This window comes from Podarcis pityusensis (genome assembly GCF_964106645.2).
Source record: "Podarcis pityusensis genome assembly, chromosome: 8".
In the NCBI taxonomy this organism is placed as follows: domain Eukaryota; kingdom Metazoa; phylum Chordata; class Lepidosauria; order Squamata; family Lacertidae; genus Podarcis; species Podarcis pityusensis.
The window spans coordinates 32969319-32986447 of NC_138033.1; the positions used below are offsets into that span (position 1 = coordinate 32969319).

Consider the following 17129-nt stretch of genomic DNA (forward strand, 5'->3'; position numbering starts at 1 on the left):
TACACATGCTTCTCCTCTGCAAATGAAAGCGGACCCCTTGATTGTTCAAGGGAAGGTCTTTAGTTCCAATAAGCACTGGCATAATTTTTTTGCACATGCTTCTTTCTTACATTCCCATTTGCTCAAGCGTGTGTCGCCGAAATGAAGAATAACATGCATATTGCCGCCTGAACTCTGTAACCCCAGCTCCGTCACTCTCCCCAAACACATTCCAATTTTCATACATCACAAAACGCAGGCCCGGCTTGGAGCAGCAGCAGGAGATTCCTGGGGCCAAATTCGTCATGTGCGAGGAAAGCAGCAAGCATGAGGAGGAAACGGCCAGCAGGAGACAACTGAGCATAGATGAGATCATAGCTATGGACTTCCGCGCATGCCAAAAAGTGCTCTAGAAAATGATTTATGAATAATGGCATCAAGAGATCCAGGGTTGGTTTTGAGGCATGGATGTCCCTGCATTGCAAAGAGAGGGGAATGGTTCTCTGAGGTTCCCACATGACACCGAAAATGCTACAATCGCCACAAGCGTCCTGAAGACGCAAAGTTCAGATGACCTCTGTGGACGGCTTCAGTGCCCATGGAAGCCAAGCAGGTTGCACCATGGAATATAATAATTATATCCACTTTGATCTTGGTTTCTCCTCCTGCTTTGTGCCCAGCCTCTTTTCTTATACCGCAACAGTAATTTTCCCTGCCTTTCTTTCTCCCAGAAGTAATCCAATGAGCTGTCCGTCCAGGTACCTGCACAGCCTTCATATCTGTTGGCAACCACTTTGCATACTTATTTTAATCACTTTCTGTTTCATAATATATACAAACCTCCGGTTTGTACTACAAACCCCCTGTTGACTACAATGAATGGCTTCTTTCTCAAGCCTAATTTCAGCCAGAGAGGGGGAGGCTGTGGGCACCACCAGGGAACACACTCATGGGCACTGCACTGGCACTTCGCAACTGCAAAGAGAGCCAGGGAAAGGGGTGGTTTTCTTGTTGTGCCACAGTGCACAACAAGGGCAGCACATCTCCACGCCCTGGAGAGTTCAGGCAGAATGTGCTTTTGACCCTTGGCTAAAGGAGAGCTGGGCACTATAGCATTAGCACCTGCATGGCAGCCTGCCACATCATCACCCCCTGCTCCTCCCTGGGTCAGCCCGTCTGCCTCCCTGCCTTCCCCTCCATTCTTAGAAAAGCTACCAAACAGGTTTATGTCTAAACGCAGACTTCCCAGGTTGAACAGGAAGAGCTGGAGAGGCAGCAAAAGGCAGGAGGTTGCCTGCCTGCCTGCCTGCCTGCCTGCCTTCGTGTTGTGATGCCACTTGAGAAGGCAGGCTAGGCCACAGAAGGGCGGCATCCAAGGAGAAGGAACCCCAGGAGCAACACAGCATGTGGAACTCTTCCTGCTGCAGGAACTGAGCCTGTTCATGCAGCAGCCCAGGGCCAGATGAGATTTCCTGGGCAGATGGGAAGCAGAGGTCACCATCTGAGAGGGAAAGGATGTCCCAGTCCCTTCTCGGTCTTCCCATGCCACACAAGCTCAATTTCAGGCAGGACAAGTGATCTCCTTTCCCTACCAGGGAGTCACAGAATCATAGAAATTAAATAAACAATAATACTGGCGGGGGGGGGGTAATGGTTTTTGTCTATTACTTTGGTATGCATTTTTGTGTTTCTCTATTGTAAACCGCCCTGTAATCCTCAGATGAAGGGCGGTATAGAAATTTAATAATAGAACTGTTGAGTTGGAAGAGACCCAAAGGGTTATCGAGTGCAATCCCCTCCAGTGTAGGAATCACAGCTAAATCACACTCTGCTGTGGGATTTCCGTGGGCAGTGTATCGTGTTCACAGCAAAACTCAAAAGAAATGCTCTTGTGCAGCCTTCCTCAACCGGAGGCTTTCCAGCTGTTTTGGACTACAATTCCCATCAGTCCCTGCATGATACTGCTGGACTGATGGGAACTGGAGGTTGCTTTTGGATATATTCAGGATTAAACTGCAACAAAACAAAGAATATATTTTGAATATATAATGAATATATTCATATATATATATATATATATATATATATATAATAATATGGCAAATTCCAGATGGATGGATGGATAGATAGATAGATAGATAGATAGATAGATAGACAGACAGACAGACAGACAGATATCACATTCAGACCACACATCACTCAGGGAGCTATGGGAAGGGGATGCATCACAACTGCCTCTCCTAAACTAGATATGCAAGAGTCCAAAGGAACAAAAAGCCTAGAACACAACTGATGCTTTGGTAATACAGTGGTACCTCGGGTTACATACGCTTCAGGTTACAGACTCCACTAACCCAGAAATATTATCTCGGGTTAAGAACTTTGCTTCAGGGTGAGAACAGAAATCGTGCAGCAGTGGCGCTGCGGCAACAGGAGACCCCATTAGCTAAAGTGGTGCTTCAGCTTAAAAAGGTTAAGAACAGACCTCCAGAACGAATTAAGTTCTTAACCCAAGGTATCACTGTAGCTCTGTTTGAGTGTTATTGGAGAGGAGCAGAATCTAAAAGGTACAGGTGCCTTAGGATCCCTTACAACGTCACAAATAGGGCAATGGGGTGCAATCCTGCCACATGGAGGTACCCTGTGTCGAGTCAGCCCACTGCGGCATTTAGCTCACTACTCAGCCTTTGCCATCCTGGTGCCCCTGGCAACTGGCATGCACAGTTTATGCCTTGGATGACACAGCTGTGCTGGCAGGTGCTGATGGGAGTTGTAGTCCAAAATATATGGAGGGCACTGTGTTGGAGAAGGGCTGGCTCTACCTCAGCTATCAGCCCCTTAATGGAACCCTCCTCCTCCCCACAGAGGTAGGTGCAGCCGGCAGCTTTCGGGGAATGCCGAAGATGCACTGTTTTCACCCTGTCCTTTGACACGTGAGATGTATGTTTTCAGGGCCCACCCTATTCCAGTGGCTGCAATTTGTTTTAATTGTTTTTAATTCTGACTTTTAAATGGCTATGACCTGCCCTAGGACCTGCTGGTGAAGGGCAAGTAAAAAATTTAACAACAACAGCAACAAACAATAACAGGAACTGCCTTTCCCAGCCTTGCTACCCTTTTGACCGGAGATGCCACTGGCTTGACCTTGGGACATTTTACCTGCCAAGCAGGTACTGTTCTGCTGCCCATCAGCTGGGGCTCTTCCTCTCAAACTGTACACCTCTCTTCTCATTCTGGAAACTGGCTTAGATGAAAAAAAAGAAGTTCCTTCTGCACCCCCCTCTTCTAAATCAAAGAGGATTAACAGCTGATGAGACAGAGAGAGGATATGATAGCTACCTTCAAATATCTGAAGGGCTGTCACATGGAAGACTGAGCAAGCTTGCTTTCTGCTGCTCCAGAAGGGATGACCCGAACCAATGGATTCAAATGACAAGAATGGCGATTCCAACTAAATCCTAGGAATAACTTTCTGGTGCTAAGAGTGGAACAGACTCCCTAGGAAGGTGGTGGACGCGTTCCTTCAGTGGAGGTTTTTAAGGAGAGTTTGGATGGCCATCTGTCAGGGATTCTTTGGCAGTGATTCCTGCACTGCAGGGAGTTGGACTAGACACTTCTACAGTCCTGTGAATTTGCCTGGGTAGGACTACACATGTTTGAATGGCACAATAGTGATGGCTCTCCCACAAAATGCCCAGTGGTGCATCTCTGTGCCTGCGAAGGGACATGGTGCAAGTCACCTTCAAAGGTCCTGGAGGAAACAGTCCAAAGAGGCTGGTGGCTTTCAGGTGGGGTCAGTCAATCTACTCCCCAGCCCTACACTAGCCCCTCGAAGCACTTCCAGACAGGGACTTCCAGACAGGGAAACCCCTCCCCCTCTGTGCTTCAAGTCACATAAGCATATAGGATGCTGCCTTGCCACAAGTTAGACCCACTGGTCCACAGGATTCAACACTCTCTATACCGACTGGCATAAGGTCTCTAAGTTCCAGGCAAGGGATATTCCGAGCCCTACTTGGAGATGCCATCAGATCAGGGATTGAACCTGGGACCTTCTGGATGCACTGAGCAGCAGCCCTTCCTGTAAACCAGATGTTCCTCCCCCCCCACACACACACCTTGTTCCCAATGGGTGGCATCTGGCCACAGGCTGCATTCCACCAGGATGACTCAGTGGCATGCCTGGTGTGCCCATCCCCCATAAGGGCGTGATCCTGCTCTCCTATCTCCATAGCCTCCAAGGCCTTCCTAGCAGGGATTCCAGCTAATGTGATAGCAGAAGTCAAAAGGGGCAGGAGGGAGCTACATCCCAGCTCAGATTGGGCAACAGAAGTTCCTAAAGGCAACTGGGCAGTTTCCAAGGCAATGCACTGCAGTGCAATATTTGGGGCACCAAACCAGGGTGGTACTGAAAGAGGAACTGAACATTCAAGGGCTAAGACTTCAGCCCAACCTGAGATCTCATTTTAGTTACCTGAAAATACACACATACACCCCCTGATTAACTCTCCAAATTAATTCTGGGCTTAACTTGTGCCAGGGCTCAGTCTATGAATAATTTTTTTAAAAGGGTGCCACAAGGCCTGTGCTGAGTGCCTTTCTGTCGTTACTAAATAACTGAACCAGGTCCCTCAATCTTAGGGATTAGGGGTCAAAGCGATGCCTAGTGAATGGCAGAACCAAAATATTCAGTGGGTGTTTGCTTGAATACCACCCCCACCCCTCGGTTCAGAGTTTGCTTCTGCCCCCTTCTGGCCACATAGAGGAGATGCAGCAGCCAAAGGCATAGCGGAAGACGTCTTGGACCATCGCTCAGATCAAAGGCTGCTTAATGCATCCAAGCACCTAATTGCTAAGGTCCTGGTATGAGGAAGAAGAAACATTGCAAGCTTCCTGGAACAAAGGAAAAACCAGCTGGGCAAATGAACAACCCTACAGTCTGCATTCAGTGCCAGGGCTCAGCCAACAAAACAAAGAAGGGAACACCGCTAAACATGTGCAGAGTTCACCAGCCTGTCCAGTGACATTTCCTGGTGAAATCTATTGTTTTGAACATGACACAATTTCACAGATGTACCTGTAAACATAGTTGATCGGGGGCAAGGGAATCAAATCTAACTTATTTAATGCATTTTTATGTAATATTTCCTCCAAAATGGCTCTAACCCTCCCCCTACCCACATTTTTATTCCCATAATAGTCCTACACATATAAGCCCTACACACGAGGAACCAAGGCACAGTCATGGGCATTGAGCGCATGCACACACACACCTCTATTTCCTCTCCCTCATTTCAAGGATGCCCTGGTGGATTGTGTCCCACAATGACAACACCTTCCCCAATTAATTCACTGTTTTGAGGCAACGACTTCTCCTGCCCGCTTTTCAGCCAAGACTCTCCCATTTCTCAGAGACTGGAAGTACAGGGAGCCAACCGCACCACTGCCCCTCCTTTTTTTGCTACACACGGAGAATTGGGGGGCCCCCTGGCAGCCTTAGACCATCCTGCAGGGGCAGACACACCCCGGCCCCCACCAATCGATCCCAGCTGAGCGCCTGAAAAACCGCTGAAGCAACACAATGCACATTCTTTTGCTCTGCGGCCTCCGATGATCGGTTGCTATGGCGCTAGGACTGAGAACAGACCAAAACGCGCTCCACGTTTTCCAGACAATCGCCTGCCCCACCGCCACCACTCCCTGCTATCGCCCTCTCTCTGTTCACACATGTGGCCGACTCTTCTGCCACAATATGCCTTATCAGCAGAGGCCCCGTCTCCTCCTTTGTCAGGGGATGAATGTGGCATTCAAAGGAAGGGCCTCTGTCTGGCCTTGCCCACATCTCGCTGGATTGCTATGGGGACTGACAACACACAGGCCTACCTGAGATAAAAGACTGCTCTCTTCTGATGCACCGGCAAGATTTAAACTTCTCTTTCTTACCCTAACCCCAGGAAAGGTTTAGGTACAGTGCTGTGGCCCCATGCCCTCATGTTCTATCTTGACAGCAAACCCCTGCTGTAAGCAAATGGCAGCCGTGAACTTATTCAGCTGTGAGGAGATTTGCTTGGGGTTTTTTTTAAAGGTGGGTTCTGTTTGCCACCCTGGGCTCCTTTAGGGAAACAGAAACAATAACAACAACAACAACAATAATTATCATCATCATCATCATTATCATTACTGTCTGGGATCATGCCACTCATCCCATTCTATACAGGATGTGAAATGCTTTAGTACAGCCTTGTTGGCTGGCTGGGGCTGATGGGAGTTGTTGTCCAACAACATCTGGAGGGTACCAGGTTGGCAAAGCCTGCTTTAGGAACACAGGAAGCTGTTGCCTTATGACCATTGGTCCACTTAGCTCAGAATTGTCTATGCCAGATGTTCTTGAACTCAAATTCCCATCAGACTCAACCAGCATGCTCAATAGGCAAGGATGATGGGAGCTGGAGTCCAGCTGCATCTCATGAGCAACAAGTTCAACATGAAAGGTGATGGCCACACCAACTTGGATGGGTTTAAAAGAGGATTAGGCTGAGGGCAAGGCTATCAACAGCTAATGCTCTGCTTCCACAGCTGGGGGCCATAATGCTTATGAATCCCAGTCTCTGGAAGCCACAACACAATAAGCAGGAAAGTTTTCCAATCGCTGCATTTGTTTGCAGAATTCCTGCTTGTTGCCGTGCTGCTTAATGCACGGGCTAACCCCAGATTAAGTCCCACTCTTTTAAAAAATGACATTTTAAAATTATTTCCCTTCCCTTTCTTCTGCCCAGCATCTGCATGCACAAGCTTCCTAGGTCACTTCTAAACTGTGTGGATTCCCTGTATGTCCTGGAGAGTGTTTGAAACCTGGGCCCACTGTGTATACCTTGTATGCCACTTCAGCAACCAACCTCAGCTTCGGCCATGCACTACAAGACATTTACAGTCAACCCTGAGAAATCAGAAGGAAGGCGCTGGGACAAGCAACAAGCTGAGCCCAATGCAAACCTCAAACCATCTGCTGCAGAGCAGTCTCACCCACTTCACAGAGTATCGCGAAGGTCAAGGTCAAAGGACTCCACATACTAGACATGACACCATTCATGCAATTAGCAATTTGTGGATGGTGTTGGCTTGTCTGTACTAAACTGCAAATTAGGATGCTGCTGGAAGCAGGGGAAGGGGGCCTTTAACACTTTGCCAGATCCACCCTCCTGCATTCCCAATCCCAATGCCATATCTGCTATTCAGTTTTTAAAATATAAAAAAGCACTTGCACAATTGCTCATTGCTCAAATGGTGTCATGTCTAGTTTGGCCCTCTGCCTGTTCCTTTATGTAATCATAGTTCCAAAACGGGGAAATTTCGCAGACTGCACATGTGGAATGGGAAGGGCAGGCGATTTAAGAGGAGCACAGAATAGGGATTTGTGCCGGCACCTGTTTGTCTCAAGTCCCTGCAAGACAGAAAGGCCACATCTGCCCAGATTCCTTTTTCAATGCAAAGTACAAAAGTTCAGCTCTCCTCCTTGGCATCTGATCACCCAAAGAGCAGCGTCAAGGGTACTCCTGCAATGCCAACTTTGGGGGATGACTCAGCCACCACTCCATCCATCCATGCCCAGGGCTTTCTCCCTCTCTTCAGCAAGGCCTGGTACAGTGCCAAGAGCCAAAACGTTGGCATTGCAATAGGTGTTCTTCCACCACTATTACTGCTACACGTGTCACACAGTGTTTTTCCAACGACATCTTGCAAAATACCTTGCCTGGAAAGTCTGACGCATCAGCAGGCAAATAAGCAGGGCTGTCTTGGCCAAGGTCACTTCACAGAAGGGTTTCAGAAATCAGCCCAGGAAGCCTGCAAAATCCATGTCTGACTCTCAGCAACCTTTCTTCTGCCAAGACATCGGGCCAAGTCAGGTGCCATCCCATATCCCAAATCAAACTCATAAAGGTGCTTCTTATACTTGGCTACAAGTGGCAACTCTGAGTTAGGGCCGCCAACTATTTTTATTGGTCCTGCGCCCCCTGGGCCTTTCACTGAAGCCTCGCATGCAGAAATCAATCAAATAAGTTGCGGAGGAAGTTTCACTTGCTAGGTTTTTGCATGTCAGGTGGCTTTTAGAGGCACATGACCAGGTGACCACACGGCTTTGAATTCAGCCAGGAAAGCAGGACTTAATCTGAGTCAATCATGCTCAAGCCAACCCTGGGCTGTGCTATTGGTGCCAAGGCTCAGCATGGGAAGCGGAAGATTTTATTATTTTAAAAACCCAGTGCTTCTGCCTTTCCATCACCAACAAGCAACTCACAAACTTAAGAGTCTCACATTTTAGGGATGAATTACAATTTATTCATACTAAAAGGGTGGGTGAAGAACGAGGCAAGGTCCTTATCCTAGCACAGATTTAATGAACATTAAAAAGTTTCATTTCTCACTTCTTCAGTACAGTTTATTTTGGCAGACAGATTGATCAGGAACCCAAGGGCGCCTGGAGGGGAAAAAACATCATCCCTGTACAATAACATTATCATCATCATCAGGGAAGATCCTCTAACATTTGCCTGTTTTGTCTAAGGGGAAATGCATTTGCAACAACCTGGCCTCTAAAAAAACAGTAAGCTTTGTTGTTAAACAGAGAAGGGGGGAGGGGGCTTTAGTGCAGGGGAAGAAACTAACAGCACCTTACGGTAAAAAATTAAGGAACTGAACTTTCCTGTTTACAGGGATTATCACCCCATTTGTGTCAAGGTTTTCATTTGGGGGAAAAAAAACATCAGCTAAACAGAAATTCCTGTTTTGTGGGGGTGGGGGTAAGAGGCCTTGGCTTCCCTGAATCAGCAGCAACACCAGAAACAAAAACTCAGGCGTCCTGACCTCCCCATCACATGCTATAACCACAAGCGCATCAACAGACTGAAAAATAAAGTGAACTTTTGAGTCCCTAATCCAGCGGCTGTTAATTAGGCAAACAACATTTATACTACCAGCCTGCTAGGGGGGAAAAGTACGAAGTGTATTCACAGCCACAGTCTCTCCTTATGCTCCAAAAGACCAGCGCTCAGCACACTCAAGGACACCTGATCACCAATTAGCTGCTTCTTAATATCCTTGAAACAAGCAGGGGAATTTTTATCCCGTCTTTCTACACACAGGAGCACCCAAGGCGGCATTAAAAAAATGTATCAAGATATTAACATAAAATTATTATTATTATTGTAATCCATCAATGTATCTGACACTTTGCAAGGTGGCATAAGCAAATAAGAGGGGTGTCAGCTGCTCTGTATGTTTAATCTATACTTTGACAATGGGGAGGGAGACTAAGAGGTGGGGCAAGGAGAACAAGCAACGAATAGAGCAGCCGTCCTCAACCTGGGTACCCGCTAGTTGTTTTGGACCACAACTCTCATTAGCCCCAGCCAGGAGGGCATTCAGATTGGGGGAGACTGAAATACAGAGAAACAGCTGGATGAAAATATAAATGTCTGCTGGCAGAGGCGGTTTTAGGGTTCGGCCACACAGGGCGCCAGACTGCAAGGGGCGCCACATTAATGCTGTAGAACGGAGCGTGAGAGTTGGGGGGCGGGGTGCCGAATTTTTGCGTCACACAGGGCACTGCTGAAATTTGATAGTCCAGTGTCCACCACTGCTGCTGGATTAGGCCAATAGCCTTCTGATTTTTTCCTAATGGATGGAGAGGATATTCTAATCCAGGCCACTGACTCTACAGAAGAACAGTCCTTCCAGATTAGTTAGGCTGATTCCAGGGGAGTGATCTCCTCTGTGGGGTGGTTATATTAGCAAACCACCAGCCCTAGAAACCCACAAAGCAGCCTCAGGGCTGGTTGCAACACCAGAGATGGCCCAAGGACAGCCCCCAGGTTTCTCAGAACATGGCAGGGAAGCAGCTCTTTTGAAACAGCAAAGGAGCTCCAACAACAAGGAGAAACCACCACAACAACCCAAAGTTTGCCACTCAATGCACAATCAAACCAAAAGCCACAGCCCAAGCTGGCTCTCTGTTCAGTGTTCCTATATGACACGTGTGTTGGCAAATGCACGATTGTTACATTCATCATTTTTTAAAATTATTGCTGGATCTTTTCTGGTGCTTTCGTAGCTGCCTTACAAATCTGGCAACGGACAAGTGTTATGCAGATCTTGTGATAAATAAAATAAAAACTGAGCCCTGGTTTAATTTCAGATTTGGTTCCTTCAGGACTGCAGAGCACCTTCGCAAATTGCTTTTTCAATGAAACCGGGAGACAGTCTCCCTTGCGTTTTGACGTGAGGATCTTGCAATGGTGAAGTGTATTTCCCAGCTGCAATTTCCTAGCTGGGTCCCCAAGCAAGAGGCGCCAGGGACTCTGGGACAGCAGGGTAAAGAGCCAGGTGCGGAAGAGCATCTCTGGACCTCAGATTTCAGAACCGCCAGAGAAATGAGAGCTCCGATTCAACTCTAGAATCTGACTTCATAGCTAGGCCACGGCTCCCTGTTTTGGACTACAACTCCCAGCAGCCACAGGAAGCTGCTCTGGATCATGTGAAGACAGGAATGCCTCTGAGCACATGCCAGGTTAGGTTCCCCTCATACCTGAGAAAAGCCAGAGTCTGCCCCCACCGTATCTGCCACTTTGAGGGATGAACCTGGAAGTTAAGGGCCCACGGAGGAGTTTTGTACTCTGGAGATTTGGGCAGGGGCGAGGGTAAGTCATGGGGATATTTGCCCCTTTTGGTCCCTTCCCCAAAGTGGCTGCCCCACAGCGACTCCCCAGCCACACCCTCCCTGCCAGGCCTCCCGCAGGCTCCCCACCTGACAAGCCCGTACCTGTCTTCAGCCCTGCGGAGCGGCCAAAGTTCCAGAGAGACCAGCCCTTGGCGTTTGGGGGGCTCCACTTGTGGTACGAGTTGCCCATGGTGCCCGTAGGTGCAAAAGGCACCTTTCCCCGTCTCTTCCTCCTCACCCTGCCCCACCCACCCCCTTGTTGCTGGGAGGAGGAGGAGGAGGAGGAGGAGGAGGAGGAACAGGGTGCTTACATGACTGAGCCAGGCAAGCCTTCTTTCTCCTTGGCTGGGTTTCCGTGGCGCAGAGAGAGAGAGAGAAAGAGGGAGAGGCGCACAGGGCTCAGCTCTGCCTTCCCATCCCTGTGTCTCTGGGCCGCTGCCTGCTTTCAGCACCCACTCGCTCCCTCCCTTGCTTGGTCACGGAGCCAATCGCAGCAGGCAAAGGGGAGGGGCGCGTGGGGGGGTTGGCCTCTTGTCTTCTTCCTGCCCTGACAGCTTTGCTGCCTCCTAGCTCCATCTCTCGATCTCACTCCTTCAGTGTCACCAGAAGGGTTTTGTTTCCAAAAAGTGAGGGGTGGCCCAGCTAAAAGTTTGCCTGAATATTGCACCCCCCTGACTTGGGGGTGCTCACTGGAGCAGGAAAGAGATATTGCACATGCTCCAAAGCCCTCTTCCTGATTTACATGTTCTGGGGCCATGCCCGGGCACAGGTGGACGCCTTGGCTGACAGAGTCCACAAGGCGGCAGCATTTTAGGGGGAGGACAAAAAAGTGACTCAGAATCTAGCTATCCTTCACCATACCTGTGGAAGTCCTTTAACAGTCAAAAGCATTATAATTTTACTTGTCTGAAGCTTATCTATCTATCCATCCATCCATCCACCTCAATTCCCTTCTTCACCCATGCACATTCATTTGTTCTCTTTCCCCAACATTCTGTCCCACTTTAATTTTCTGTCACCTTTTGATTTCCTTGGCAATTTCCCCACAAAACTGCCAAACTGCTAAGGCACAAAGCAAGAGCAGCTGGGAAACAAAACAGACTTTGGACAAACAAGCTATGGTTTGGTTAATTGTCGCTGGGACAACTCATGGTTTCTTCAACCACAATTTAATGTAATGTGCAAACCAGGCCATTATTTATCACCTATGGCAAACAGTTCTGTGAAGCTTACAAGTTTGCACATTCTGGCCCATGCAAGTGCCAGTGCCATGCATAAGAGGGCCTTAGGTAGGCTGTCCTCTGCCGCTACCTTCCCCTCAAAATGAAAATGGTGGCAGCTGCTTCATTCAGCCCATCTCTGGTGGGCACCAGGTTAAATATCCCCCCGTTTGCAGCCGCCTTCGCTTAAGTTTACCAGTGAAGGTGTAGCAACATCCACCAGAGAACCCCCTGAGCATAAGAGTGGAACCTGTACGGTTGCTGGTGCCTCATAATCCGCATTCTGCAGTTGTAATATATCAATCTTTCAGTGTGGCAGCACCTACACTTTGGAACTCCCTGCCTATTGATATGAGGCAGGCAAACACCTTCACTTCTTTTCAGTGCCTACTAAAAACTTTTCTTTTCAGGCAAGCTTGCCCAGATATGTAGAATGCTGACTTGTGTTTTAATCAGTTTTTAGCTTATTGTTTAATTATCTTTTGAACGTTTTAAACAGCTGCTTTAACAGTTTTTATTGACAATTTTATTGTTTTATTCTTTTGTGAACCGCTCTAAGGTTTTTCCCTCAAAATCTAGCAGTACATACATTTTATGGCATGGTCTAACATTTGCTCACAGTTTGGATCAAGGCTGAAGATCCTGGTGTGATTAGGGGTTCCCAAATATATCCCATGGTCTTCTGTGGTACTAGGCCAGGGGGTTCCAGATGTAGATGGACTCAAACTCCCGTCAGCCCTGACCATTGGCCATACTGCCTGCCAGAGGCATACCTAGGGGTTGGTGAAACCAAACTCTGCCAGAACACAGGCCTGGGATGAGTATGGGTGCAAAAAATCACCTATCAGACTATGAAGTGCATGGTGTAAATGTGTGTGCTGACGTGACGCTCCTGTCGCAGCAAGTTGAAATGTGGGAGAAACTTCCCATTCTTCTCACAGCATAAACACATGCACTTTTATTTTTATTTTTTGCCCTTCACCCTCACACTCACTCTGGATGCTTTGAGAATTTGGGTCAAGTAAAATGTAGTCACTTCTAATGTGGCTATTGCAGTAAAGTCTTGGGGGGGGGCTGGCTGGGGGGGGTGTGCCAATACAGCTCCTTGCCAAGGGCACAAGAGATCCCAATCTGCCGACTACAGCTGATTGCTGAACATCTGGAGGGCACCACATTGTCTATCCCTGATCGAGGCAGATTGGCAGGTGGAAAATACTCAAATTACATATCACATCACAAGCGCTTTTAAAGAAATGTCAGCATCCAGGAAGGGCCTTCGGCAAGTCTTTCAGAGAATACAGGAAACTGCCTTGTACTACTGAGCCAGGCCTAGCATCAGGCCAGCAGTGGGACTGTAAGGTCTCAGAAAAAAGGGGCGGGCGGGCAGTATTTCTTTCCCAGCAGCCCTATTCAAAAAATTATTTTAAAATGCCATAGATTCTAATCTTTGGGCTTTCGGCATGCCAAAAAGGGATAGATCTTCTGACTATCTCAAGAGATTCCCTACCCCAAACCACAACTTGCTCCTTAATCTTGACTAGAATTGAGGTCCCCTGTTCTGCTACAAATACAAGGAAATCTCACAAATTATATTATTATGCATACAATACTATACACAAGTTATAAAGCAGAAAGTAACCAGGACATATACAATGCATATTACTTTATAAAACTCATATGTAGCAATATACTGGTAACATTCTTCTGCACAAAATATTGTACATCATATGGCTCTTTTTTATACATTTATATGTATAACCTATGTTTTAAAAAATGAGTCATTTTCTATGTAATTAGTCAGGCTTACAAAACAAAAGAAAGGACACCAGACATTGCACAGGCAGATGGCATAAAAGCGGGTCCTGAATATGAGAGGCAATCCATTGCAAGCGAAGCCCAATTGGATCGGACCCAGCAAAATCCATGTGTAAATCTATTTCAAATTGATTTCTCCTTCACCCAAATGCAAATTCTGCTCTACCATCACTGACCTACGGCCCCACCCAATGGTCATAGGACACCCCTGCAGCTGTTATTTTTTGCCCTATGGCCCACCCTGTCCTTTAAGATGCCATGAAAGGGAGTGGGTGGCGCTGTGGTCTAAACCAATGAGCCTCTTGGGCTTGCCGATCAGAAGGTTGGTGGTTCGAATCTGCGTGATGGGGTGAGCTCTCTTTGCTCTGTCCCAGCAGTTCAAAAGCATACCAATACAAGTAGATAATAGGTACCACTGCAGTGGGAAGGTGCCGGTAAACGGCATTTCCGTGCGCTGCTCTGGCACTCGTCACTGTGTCCCGTTGCACCAGAAGCAGTTTAGTCATGCTGGCTACATGACCCAGAAAGCTGTCTGTGGACAAACGCTGGCTCCCTTGGCCTGAAGCGAGATGAGCTCCACACCCCATAGTCAAATTCGACTGGACTTAACGGTCCAGGGGTCCTTTACCTTTGCCTAAGATGCCATGGCAGCATCTGTCCTGCCCCTTGCCAATAATTAAAAATTCAAAGAAAACAGAATGTATGAAAAGCAGGTGTATGCAAACTGGCAGCCTTGCAGTGCCCTAAAAATGGGCACCAAATCTGGAATTTACTTCAGCAGGACGCCCCCTCCCTGCCAAGGGCTGAAATCTGTAAAAGGGAATGGAAGGAAAGCTTAATGAGTAAAGCTGATTAAATGAAACTCCTGAGTATGTTATGGGTCATTGGGGGTTAGCGGGTGAAACCAAGTTTTGGGAGAGTCTAAGCAGTTTACAGAAAGGCACTTGAGTTTCTGGGTCCCTCAAGAAGGAAACAAAAACCCTTCTGGGTGAAAACAAAAGCCTAACACCAAAAAGCCTAAGTTAAGATCTGAAATCATTAACAGAAATAAGCTAAGCGTTTGCCAGCTATTTCCTGCTGAGACCTGATTTTGGTCCCTGCTGCTTGTGCCTTCCTCCTGCTGAAACCAAGATCCAAATCGATGGAAAGAAATGTTTCCCATTCCACCTGCTCCCGTGCAGTCAGCTCACTGGGTTCCATGGGACTTGCACCCAGGTAAGGGTGCCTAAGATGGCAGTCCTCACTGAATTGCCCCTGACTTCCTCACCTGAAGCTGGAGAAATACAGAAACTCAAAGGCACCTACACCGGTTTGACAAGTCAAATCCGTTCTAATTCATATTTGTTCAGCTCTTCACCTTCATTTCTCACCCTCTACTGTGCCAGAGACCATGTCAATGATCATATTGTCTTAAGAAAGAGCACGTTCCTCATACACAGAAATCTGACTCCAAAACAATTTGGTGAGTTTTAAAAATCAGATCTCAGATTATGCTGTTTGCAAAAGCATTTCTTGCACTTCCCCCTCCCCTCCAGGTGGAAGAGGCACACCTCTCTTTGTTCAGTCTGAGAAGCTCACCCTGGTTTCCAGCTCAAACCAGACACTGGATTCCTGTTGCCCACATTTTCAGAAATGTCACTCTTGGCCTTCTGCGCCCTGCAGATTAACAAAATTATTTCACAAACACTTGGAAACTATTTAAGCAATTAAGGTTGAAGCCAGCAACAGTGTGCTTAGTAACAGCTGAAGGACCCAGGCAGCCTTTCTAGCACAGCATGCAATTGAACCCTACAAAATAAATGGCATCTTGTCACACATCACCTTGTCACCAACATCTCACATCTCTGCATTCTTCCTATGCGTCCTGGTTGCTTAGTAGACTGATGCAGCTAGAGACAGTGCCAGGTAGGAGTGCAGTCTCCATTACAGGCTCATCTCAGCCTCATTGGGTGGTTTCATTTGGGAAAGCCACTGCTATCTTAGGAATTTAGCAAGCTGTCTTATGCCTAGCCAAGCCAATGGTCCCTCTGAACCCAGAATTGTTCTCTACCTCTGAGCCAGGATCCCTTTAGCACTGTTACCTGAGGACCAAATTAGATGTGACTTAATTGGGCAATTAATGACTTAATAGTGCAATTAACATGCACTACAGTGGTACTTCGGGTTACATATGCTTCAGGTTACATACGCTTCAGATTACAGACTCCGCTAACCCAGAAATATTACCTCAGGTTAAGAACTTTGCTTCAGAATGAGAACAGAAATTGTGCTCCGGCAGCGCGGCGGCAGCAGGAGACCCCATTAGCTAAAGTGGTGCTTCAGGTTAAGAACAGTTTCAGGTTAAGTACGGACTCTGGAACGAATTAAGTACTTAACCCGAGGTACCACTGTATTGAGGTTTTTTTTCAGAAAAGTAAACAGCAGCCAAGCAATGCAGGGTGGGAGAAGAAATTGCAGCATCCGGCCCTTGCAAATCAGGGAGAGTTAAACCCTTTCTCCTTGAAACAGTCTCAGTGAAAATGCTCCCTCTCCACATTTTCCGACTTAATGCTAAAAGATACAACTCTTTTCCCCCAGCCTTTGACAGCTAAAACATTCTGTTTTGTGGGACTCACCTATTTCTGCTGAATGTATACTCTTCTGTTCATCTGGAATGGTTTTCCTTGTTTTTTATCCTTGTAATGGTTTTATAGTAAATGTTTTTTGAACTGCAAGTTATATTGTTGTGACCAACCCTGCAGCTTCATAGCAGGTAAGAAATCTGATAGATAGATAGATAGATAGATAGATAGATAGATAGATGCTGATTTATTATATCCTGCTCTCACCTGCTGTTTCATGTTCACTTGAAGCCACAGCTGGCCCAAGACATTTTGCCGCACTTTGCCTAACGACCAGGCCGGCTCTGCTTCAGGCTGCCTTGGAATGAAGGGCAGCACTGATCCATCTGTCGTTCCCTGCTCCGCTTAGGGAAGACTCTCTAGGCTCCCTAGCAGGACTCTTCCCCTTTCCCAGGGGACTCTGCCACTGAGCTGTGCCCTCTACCACTTTGTGCCCAGCTCTGATGGATTTTCCCCAGCCCTGCTGCTAGGCATCATTTGGTCTGGGAATGGCCTGGGAACCAGGCCAAGTGTGCTGTGCTGCTCCCCCGCCCCACTGATATTACACAGTAAAGACAAGGGGTCCACAACTGATGCAGGCGGTGCCACTGTGCCAGGCAGATCAAGAAGCAGGAGCCTACCTAGAAAAACTGAAAAAAGAGCCCTAGTAGATTAAGGGGGCGGGTATCTAGTTCAGCATCCTGTTCTTTCAGTGGTCAGCCAGATGCCCTAATGGGAAGCCAAAAAGCAGGACTTGAGAGCAAGGGTACTCTCCCAACTTGTACATCATAGGAACTGGCA

At 47.5% G+C, this 17129-nt stretch overlaps 2 protein-coding genes across 3 annotated transcripts in view; one reads left to right on the forward strand and one right to left on the reverse strand.

Moving 5' to 3' along the window:
• FNDC5 (fibronectin type III domain containing 5) overlaps positions 1-17129 on the forward strand; it is a 193438-nt gene that overhangs the window by 90263 nt on the left and 86046 nt on the right. The window lies entirely within an intron of this gene.
• The window catches only part of NHSL3 (NHS like 3), a 53200-nt gene that overhangs the window by 23413 nt on the left and 12658 nt on the right, over positions 1-17129 (reverse strand). The window contains exon 1 of one of the 2 annotated variants that reach the window (XM_081019671.1): positions 10796-10952. The exons of the other annotated variant lie outside the window; for it this stretch is intronic. Coding sequence (XP_080875797.1) covers positions 10796-10883 — 88 coding nt within the window. The 5' untranslated portion in view covers positions 10884-10952. Of the gene's footprint in view, positions 1-10795; positions 10953-17129 lie in introns of those variants that run through there. 2 annotated transcript variants of the gene reach the window in all.